The sequence below is a fragment of the Cyprinodon variegatus genome, unplaced genomic scaffold, assembly GCF_000732505.1.
Source record: "Cyprinodon variegatus isolate N-32 unplaced genomic scaffold, C_variegatus-1.0 Scaffold150, whole genome shotgun sequence".
NCBI classification, from domain to species: domain Eukaryota; kingdom Metazoa; phylum Chordata; class Actinopteri; order Cyprinodontiformes; family Cyprinodontidae; genus Cyprinodon; species Cyprinodon variegatus.
Genome location: NW_015150603.1, coordinates 841,485 through 850,359, shown reverse-complemented (window position 1 = coordinate 850,359; position 8,875 = coordinate 841,485). Strand labels below are relative to the sequence as shown.

General features: G+C 35.2%; 2 protein-coding genes across 2 annotated transcripts in view; one reads left to right on the top strand and one right to left on the bottom strand.

Annotated features, from left to right (window-relative positions):
- The window catches only part of LOC107086367 (centrosomal protein of 57 kDa-like), a 6,415-nt gene extending 3,054 nt beyond the window's left edge, over positions 1 to 3,361 (top strand). Inside the window, exons 6-11 of the mRNA XM_015377258.1 lie at positions 710 to 787; positions 1,487 to 1,582; positions 1,952 to 2,023; positions 2,123 to 2,346; positions 2,428 to 2,572; positions 2,645 to 3,361. Coding sequence (XP_015232744.1) covers positions 710 to 787; positions 1,487 to 1,582; positions 1,952 to 2,023; positions 2,123 to 2,346; positions 2,428 to 2,572; positions 2,645 to 2,818 — 789 coding nt within the window. The 3' untranslated portion in view covers positions 2,819 to 3,361. The remainder of the gene's footprint in view (positions 1 to 709; positions 788 to 1,486; positions 1,583 to 1,951; positions 2,024 to 2,122; positions 2,347 to 2,427; positions 2,573 to 2,644) is intronic.
- A 2,633-nt stretch (positions 3,362 to 5,994) lies between these two features.
- Positions 5,995 to 8,094, bottom strand: LOC107086370. The gene is made up of 3 exons (XM_015377262.1): positions 7,700 to 8,094; positions 6,757 to 6,946; positions 5,995 to 6,665 (listed from the first exon to the last, which is right to left on the bottom strand). Exons 1-3 carry the CDS (start codon positions 8,016 to 8,018, stop codon positions 6,536 to 6,538), a joined length of 639 nt encoding a protein of 212 aa, XP_015232748.1. The 5' UTR covers positions 8,019 to 8,094; the 3' UTR covers positions 5,995 to 6,535.
- Between the last annotated feature and the right edge of the window lie 781 nt (positions 8,095 to 8,875).

The window sequence follows — 8,875 nt, the reverse complement described above, 5'->3', positions numbered from 1 at the left end:
TGCTTCCAAACTCAGAATCTCCTCATTTGTCTGAGATGAGAAGTTTCTTTTGAAGTTATGAGAGGCGCTCTTGGGCGTTTTAACTGGATTTGATGAAACTTTTAAGCCTCTTAGTATAAAATAAATATTTTGATCGAGATGAGAAATCTGTTTCCTGGTATGTTAAAGTACTAATAGTTTGCATCCAATCATTTAATTAAACGGTCTTAGTTTTTGGGAATAGGTATATAAGCTCACAAATGAGCCTGGAATGACTTGAGAATGGCTTTGTCTCCATTCAAACCCAGGTTTAGAGCCTTGCAGGGCAGCCTAAAGACCACTGCTCTCATTAATCCATAAAGAAAAAAAAAAGTTCAGGTGTTTTATAAAATATGTAAATCAGGAAATTGTCTATATACCAAACTGAAAGATTATTGTTCTCTATTTCAAAAAACTCTTTAGATCTTAAAGTGGAAAAATTTATTTATTTAAAAATCCAATGTATAACATGGATGCATAAACACCTCATTTTATTTCAGTGTTAAATTCTGTTTAAAGTAACTGATTATAATGAAAAATGTCTCCGGACCTTTACTGGTTTATGATTTTCTTTATTCGGACCCCGCTGATTTTTAATTGGTTACCCCTGAGATAGACCTTAGTTTTATGAGAAAGTTACCAAACATCTTATTATCAGCTACATAGTGATGGTGACTGTTTTGCATTTCAGATGAAGATCTGTGAGTTGGAGAGAAAGCTGTTAGAGGAGGAACATCAAAGGAGGCTCATTCAGGAAAAGGCCAACCAGGTAGTAATATTTGATTACTTTCTTGTTCTTTTAGAATTTTATTATTTTGACCCTCTAGCAAAGGTCTGCAACCTTTGTTTCTGGAGCCAAAAGTGGCTCTTTAGACACTTGAAAATGGCTCTTCATCACTTTGGCAACAAAAAAATGATGAAAAGCCAGCTAATCTTTGGGGAAACCCAAAGTATATATATTAAAAAATGCCGGGAAATATTCTGATGAGCATTTTCTCCACCGACTAGTTGTGTTGAAGTTCCTAAATTAATTGGCTCTAAATGGAACAGATTATTTTTTTTCAGTGGGAAAAAATGTGGGTTTTTTAACAGAATTTAAAAAACTTTTAGCAACCGATTGGAATCGTATTTATTTTCTTTTCACCAGTTTTTTCCTCAATTTCAAAACCTTAAAATGTAAAAAGCATGGTGAATGTTTTAAAAAAGGACAAATCTTTGGTAGGTATTTCTTAAATATAAGTTCTTTTTTTCTCTCTTTAAAAAAATGTCATGTAATGTTTGTGGCTCCAAATGAGTTTTATTCGCTGGACTCAATTTAAAAATGCTCTTTGGATTGTAAAGAAAGCAGATATTTCTTTTTTTAATGACAAGCTAACCTTCTTTTCACACATAAAAACAATGTCACTTACTTTTCATATGTTTGTTTTTACTTTTTTGTTTATTTAATGTTTTCTTTTACAAACTTCAGCTACAGACAGGTTTGGAGGCCAACAGGATCCTGTTGCAGTCAGTTTCCCCACATCAGTCTGTCAGACAATCCAAAGAGAAGAAGTCCAGCTCAAAGGTAATGAGCTTGTTTTTCAAGAATCCTTTGATGCCACACTTTACTGCAACCTTTCAGTGAAAAAGTTCTTGCTTCTACACTCATGGATGGATTTGCATGCTAACTACAACTCTCTCTTCCATTCTGCGCGGTGCAAATCTCACCTCAATTACTGCGCAATAAAGGGTTTCTTTAAGCTTTTAAAACCAACATTTTTAACCAGCCATTATCCAAAGCAACACTTCAGCCATCATATGTTGGCCTTTTTGCAATAACTTCAGCTTGTAGCTAAAAAGATAGGTCACTTGATTACCTGACGTTACAACATATGTTTAGTTGCAGTACTGACTTTTTTCTGTTTTTTCCTAATCATTTAATGTTTCTTCACAGAGGTCTTCTAGAAAATACACAGAACCTCACTATCGACTGAGCCTAAAAGATGTACCATTTGTCACTGGAACGGTACCTTCTACACTTATACATGCTCACGATTAGAATGAAATGATCGAAATTGTCGCACCCTGCGCTTGACTGTTTGTCTTTAACTCTCTTGGTTCCCAGTCAGTGGACCGCAGCCACTCTGTCAGAGCCAACGTTCAGGCAGTATTGTCCCTTCTAAAACGACATCAGCCTCATCTCTGCAACAGACATGTCCTGTCTCTCGATGCAAATCGCTCTGAAACAAGCATCCATTCAGAAAGTTCATCTACCTCATCATCCACTGGTGGAGAGGAGCTATCTGAGCTGCTACAAGCCCTACAGGAGGAGCTGCGCTTCATGAGTTTGTGAGCTAGCTTGCAAATGTACTTGGTTTGCATTTGTGTTTGGTAAAATACAAAGGGTCACTCTATATTTATATATTATAGGCAGCAGGCTGAGTTGATGAGGCAGGCGGAGGAGAGCATCTCTGAAGAGGAAAGAAAAAAGCTTCAAAGGGAGCAGGAGAGGCTTTTGTTGAGAATGGAGAGGAAAGGAGAGCAGATCAGTAAGCTCTGTAACTGTAAATCACAGGTGAGAAATGACTATTATTCTATTCAAAGTTTTTGTTAGTGTCATCTGAATGTCTTCTTCTTTGTGCCGCAGATTACAAAGTTAAGAAAGGAGGTTAAATCTAGAAAAAGCAGTCGAACAGAAGAAAGACCTGTCACCAGGGGGCGCCCTGCAACATCAACTAAAGCTCAGCCAGGAGAGAGAAGCAAAAAAAACCTGAGGCTGCTGAAGGACATGAAAGCTCTGCAGGCCTCTTTACGGACCTAAATCTCACCTCTTACCCTACCTCATAATACTGCTTTATTATTAAACAGTGCACACACAGCCATTGCTTTCCATTTTGTTTATGGTTGGTGCCTTTAATTGTTACATAGCTCTTAGTCAAAAATGAAACTAGACAGTTCCGGAACAGAATCGTCTAACAGGGAAAATTGGAGGCTTTCATGTAGCCCTTAGATCAATTTTTGATGTGGCTGCCATTGATGCACTGTAAAACAGTTAATGGTATTAACAGTTTACTGGCTGTTCTGTTGGGTCTTATCTCATTTATCAGTGACAAACAAAGTACTATTTAACCAGTATATTATACATGTTGCTTTGGTGTTTAAACGCTTAAAAGTGAGACATTTTTAAATTTAGACAAATGGCTGTTTGCAACACATTCCCCTGGATTTCTAAACAGAACGGAGTTTACTTGGGTTTAACATCAGTACCAAACATAAGCTCTGATTTAGCACACCATATACCATTGTCACATGATTCATTTTGGTTACTGATAAATATGCTTTTAAACTGCATGCTGTATTTTTTTACTTTATCAATTTTGTTTTGTATTTGTTTTAGCTTTTTCACTTTTTTTTTTAAAGTAAATTTGATGGATTTTTTTTTTTTTTTTTTCAGTGGACCGTTGATTTAAAATCTAGAATTACTGTTGAGAGGAGTTTATTCCTCTGGCATCTTCCTTAACTTCCACCTCTGACCAGCAGAGGGTATAACTAGTTTTCATTTCAGTTCTGATTTACTGGTATTCTTTTGACTCATTCATTTGATGGAAGACAGTTCTGACTTCTCAGGAAGAGAGGAGACATAATAGCAGTGTTTTAAACATTTTCAGAATATTAAGTTATTTCTTGACAAATTAAGACATTTCAAGAAGTTCTTGGTTTTCAGAGTTGTGCCAAAAAAAAAAAAAAAATCTCTTTAGGAGATTAAAGAATCTGCATTTTCAATTTTCCTAGACAAATGCTAAGTTTTCAAAAATAATATAAAAATCCTTCCTAGTGACCCAGATTTAAAAAAAACTTACAACTACAACTCTTTATAAAAGCTTTTAGGATTATGCTTTTTAAAAAAGCGATTCCTTCCATTAAGGCTGAAACAATTAATCGGATTTATCGATTAATTAAATAATCAACTAATTTAGTAATCAATCGTTAGATGGAGTATAGAGACTTTAAAACATGTCTTTAGTTGACAGAGAAAACCACCTTTCGCAGCATTTGTACCAAAATTGTAAAAAAAAAAACATAACATTTTGCATTTAAGATCAAAAACTTTTCATCTGTCATTATACTCTATCCAGAACTGAAGTGGAAAACTTTAAGTTTCACCTGGTTAAGTTTCGCTCAAAGTCTTCTTTAATTAATCATTATTAATTGATCAATCGAAAAAATAATCAACAGATTAATCGATTTGCTAAATAATCGTTAGTTGCAGCCCTACTTCTAGTTATTTGGACAAAAGGTTAAAAAGTCAAAAAAGTTTGGTTCAAGATTTTTTTTTTGGCAAACTGAAGGGTGTTATCAGGCAAATCTTAAACAAATTACACTTTATAATGTTAAAATCTTGCTGAACAATATGTATTTTCTTTTTGGAAATATTAAGTGAGATGAGCATGTTTAGGGTTATCTCAAAGTTGTTTTGTTAATGACAATAGCGGTCATTCAGAGTGACAGTTTTTTTTTTTTCCTTCTACAGTCTCCTATTCTTATGTTTTCTTTTTAAATACCTTTTTTCCTATCTTTGTATATTTCTAAATTAGCCTTTTAATTTTTTTATGGAGCACCCAATTTTGTTTACTGATGAATAATAAAATACATTCATATTCCATTCACAAACAATCTAAAATGATTTTGTTTCACTCTTTAATAATATTTGGTAAAAGTTAACCTAAGTCAGATGAAACAATATTTACCTTTTTCTTTTTGTTTTCTTTGGTATTGAGGTTGGTCATTGATCCAGTCCCTGTTTTTTGTAGAAAATACAGGATTTAACGTTTCCATCAGATTATTTAAATAAAATGAAAATTAGCTATTTGTTTGTTGTTTATTAATTAATTAATTAATTAATATTTTTTTGGGGGGGAGGGGGGTCTATTTTAAAATATAGTCTTTTGATGGGGAAAAAAGTGATGCAGCAGCTTTTAAAAGCCTGCCCTGAATCAACCTCTTAAAAAAATCCTTTTTTTAGAATGATTGATGAAATGCCAAAGCCCAAGTAAATTTATACACATTGCTTTATTACTGGGCCTATTTATGTCTTATTTAAAGACCATTTCTGTAATGACTGCTGTCTTTATGTTGTTTAAGAATTTACTCCAGTGAATAAAAAAAAAAAAAACCTTATTAGAGCTTAGCTGGTAGCATAGTAAACTAGCCCCACCCGCCAGCGGCCAAAATCACATTTAATTTCCAGTTATTGCATTTTCCATGTTTGAAATTTCAGTGTTTAGATTTTCAGTGTCTTAATTTTCAGTACCAGGACTAACATTCAGTATCAATCCAAGCTGTCACTGATTTATCCATTTTTATTTGCAAAGTATTTAGATAACCATGTATCTTTGTCCCCCAAATTATTATTTTTTGTCTAATAGATAAATATATTGGATTGGACCTGTTCTGATTACTTGCTTCAGTAAGACCATATGTAAAATGGACTTTACTAAATCCAGCCACCGTAACAAGAAACTTGACTAGGCCAACTTGTACTATTTTTTTAATTAGATGTGATGATATATTTACTCCAAGGTTATTCACCAGACATTCTAGCAAATACTCTAACAGAATTCATAGTGTATATTCCTTTAGATATAGAAAATGTCTTTAAACCAAAGCAGAATTTCTTTGATATCACAAACTGTTGTGTCTTATAATAGAAGACTATATCCTACAAAAACCACATAGCAATATGTTCAGGTTTGAGCCTAATATAAACCTCTTGTTTTTTAAACAACTAGAATCTAAATACTTTGTAAAGTTCTAATTTCAGTGAAAGACATACACATTAAGGAACATTAAAAATCCTTATTTATACTAACAACAAAAATATTCTGATTTAGAAAAAAAAACATGTGACTCAGTTTTTTTAAGGAAACCAATCATTTTATATTTTATTTTTAGATTTTAAATTGTAAAATTCGGATAATATGCATAAGTTATTTTTGAAAAAGCTTCCTGATCATGGACACAATTTGCTGCTGACCCGTTTAAGCCTTTCAAATTTAGGTGGGTTATAGCAAATCTTTAGGAACAATGAAATATAGGAGTCACAGTTTATCTTGGCTATATGTTTTAAGTTTACTTTGTAAAGAAAAAAGGAATAAATAAATAAAAAATGGGACATTACTTCCATGGCCTGAGTTAGCAACCACAGCTGAGTCTGAAAGGACTGCCACACGTGTCACCCTGAAACCACAGCCCAGGCCGGGAGAGGAGTCTGGAAACCTGATCCTTTCTGCAGTGGGGCCCGTGTCTCATCACTGTTGACAAGGCATAGATTGCCATGGCCAAATGAAAATAACACCTGTAATCAGAGACTCCAGTTTCTTGGTCAGGTGTGATAAAAATCGGTTTGCTTACTTACTCATTAGGAGCCCAATCTAAAGTGACCTAGTTAAGGAGGGCAAGAAAAAAAATGAGGCTGCAGAGTTCCAGTTTGTACTTTCAATCTCTACCAGTGATGCGTCCCAAGATTTTTAAGTGTTTTTCAAGAATCGGTCTCGGCTATTGAAGCCAGGCCAGTGAATTTGGACTCCTCTTGGTGTTTGGTCAGAACAGGCCGGCTGGTGTAAATATCATCAACTGGCAGAAGGAAGGTCACAGTCTTTACTTTGGCTCTAAAAGAAAAGAAAAATCACAAGAATCATTCCAATGTAGCCACAACATGGTTGTGGCTTTTCATGCAACTCTTGTGGATGGGCTTTGTACCTGTTTTTATGGATGAAATCCTTCAGAGAGTGCTGGCTGTTGGTATCCTCTTCTTCTCCAAACACGTCTTCATGTAGTCTGTCCCAACCTGAGTTACTTTGTAGGCTCTTGTCAATTCTACGATCTCTTTCTGTCAGTTCAGGGGGTTTGGAGGTTGTGGAGTACCTTCGTACAGTCATGGCAGTATTTTCTTGTAGCAAAGAAAAAAACAAGAAGAAAAGGTAACTATTGCGGTAAGCACTTTTTTATTTTATTTTTTTTTCTACTTCAAACCAATAGTTATACAGCCACGTGTCAATGATTTTTTTTGTTTTAAAGACATTGGGACTATTACCATGTTTGTAAGATAAATAAATCTGAGGTAAATTAACAGATTTTTGGTGGTTAAAAAAATCCCAACATGACATTGATTACACTGAAATATCTGCAGAGATTCACAGTTCACTTTTAAGCACTTTTAACTGTGCTCTTCACCTATTGGGTAATTATGGAAGCATGTGAAGAGGAAAAAGATGCGGTTGTAACAAAGCCATTAGACATTTTCTTGTGAAATACACTCTGGCTCGATAACACTTTTACTTTACACTTTTGCTAAAAAGGGGAATAAATTAAAATTTTACACACAGCTGCATCCAAATAGGGGTGGAAACCTGTTAATGGCTTGAAGCTGTGAAAACTTCTCCTTCAGACAAGAGATAAACTTAGCTAGAGCTACTGGGAAATATTCAAGATCAAATCATATGCATAGCTAAGAATGGCCCAGGATATGGCCAAACCTAAATTGATTTTTGTGTCTGCCTGCATAGATAGCATACATCGGGAAGTAAATGAAAGAATAAATACTAAAAATAGTATTTAAGATATTCTAATGCACTATTAAAATTCAAAGAACCAAACTTTGGATGTTTACAAAGCACTTTTGCCTAAAACTTAAAGCCCCTACCCTTGTATTGTCCCTCTAGGACGGGCGCAGACGTATTCCTTCTCAGGTTGCCATAAGGATTTTCCAATATTTCCTTTTTTACAGGGATGGACTCCTTGCTGGCTTCTCCTCCTGTTGCTGAATGCTGACCACATTCCCCTCGCAGCTCTCGGTTCTCCTCCTCCAGCTTCTTGATCTCGTCGCGCATCTCCATTATGACCAGTGCCAGGCTGCGGGTGCTCTCCATGGTGCTGCTGCTGCGCTGCCAGTACCACGGCTTCCCAAATACTGGAGGGTGATCATGCAGGAGGAGCTCACCTTGCTGCTGGGGATTTAACATGCTGCTTCTAGGAAACTTAAGTTGTCTTCCAACTGAGTGCGTCTCCAGGTCCTTAATATGTGTCTCAATCTCAGTCCAGATCTTAATGTGGGAAGATTATGTCGCCTTTCACCACTTATACAGCTGACAAAGCTCCAGTGATCAGCCAGCACCGCACAGGGTATGTATTATTTATCAGCCCTGGAGTTTAGTTTCATGAAAGCCAAGCAGGGGTCGGAAATGAAATGCGCTCTACACAAGAGCTTTAATTGGAGACCAGAAACAGTGAACCCAAACAAGAAGTGTTTGCCGTTCTTGTGGTTGGTAGTTATGTTGGTTTATCCTGTTTTCCTAACCAACAGCTTAACTATGCAGGAATATCTAGGTCAGATTTGTTTGGCACCTCATTCAACCTTTTTACAATTAATTGGGATTTAGATATATTACGCCATCAGAAATAGAACAAAACAAATTAGGGCATAATTGAGAGGCTGTAGGAGGAGAATGTTGTAAGATTTAAAAATAAGCATTTAAAAAATACTCAATGTGTTTTCATTTATCGCTTTGTTATATATCTTTAAAGAAAACTAAGAGCAATAAAGTGCCCTGAGAAATCGCCAAACAGATTACAATGTATTAGGTGGATGTCATTTATAAGGAGAAACCATAATAAGGAACTCAGCTAATAAACTACAGGTATGCCTATAATTAATTAAATTCAGTTTATTTATAGAGCGCCAATTCACAACACATGTCATCTCAAGGCATTTTACAATTCCACCAGATCTTATAGTCAAATTGATTTAAAGTTTTCTATCTAAGGAAAACCAGTTGACTGCATCAACTCATTGACTCAAAGGCAATCTCTCACAATAAGC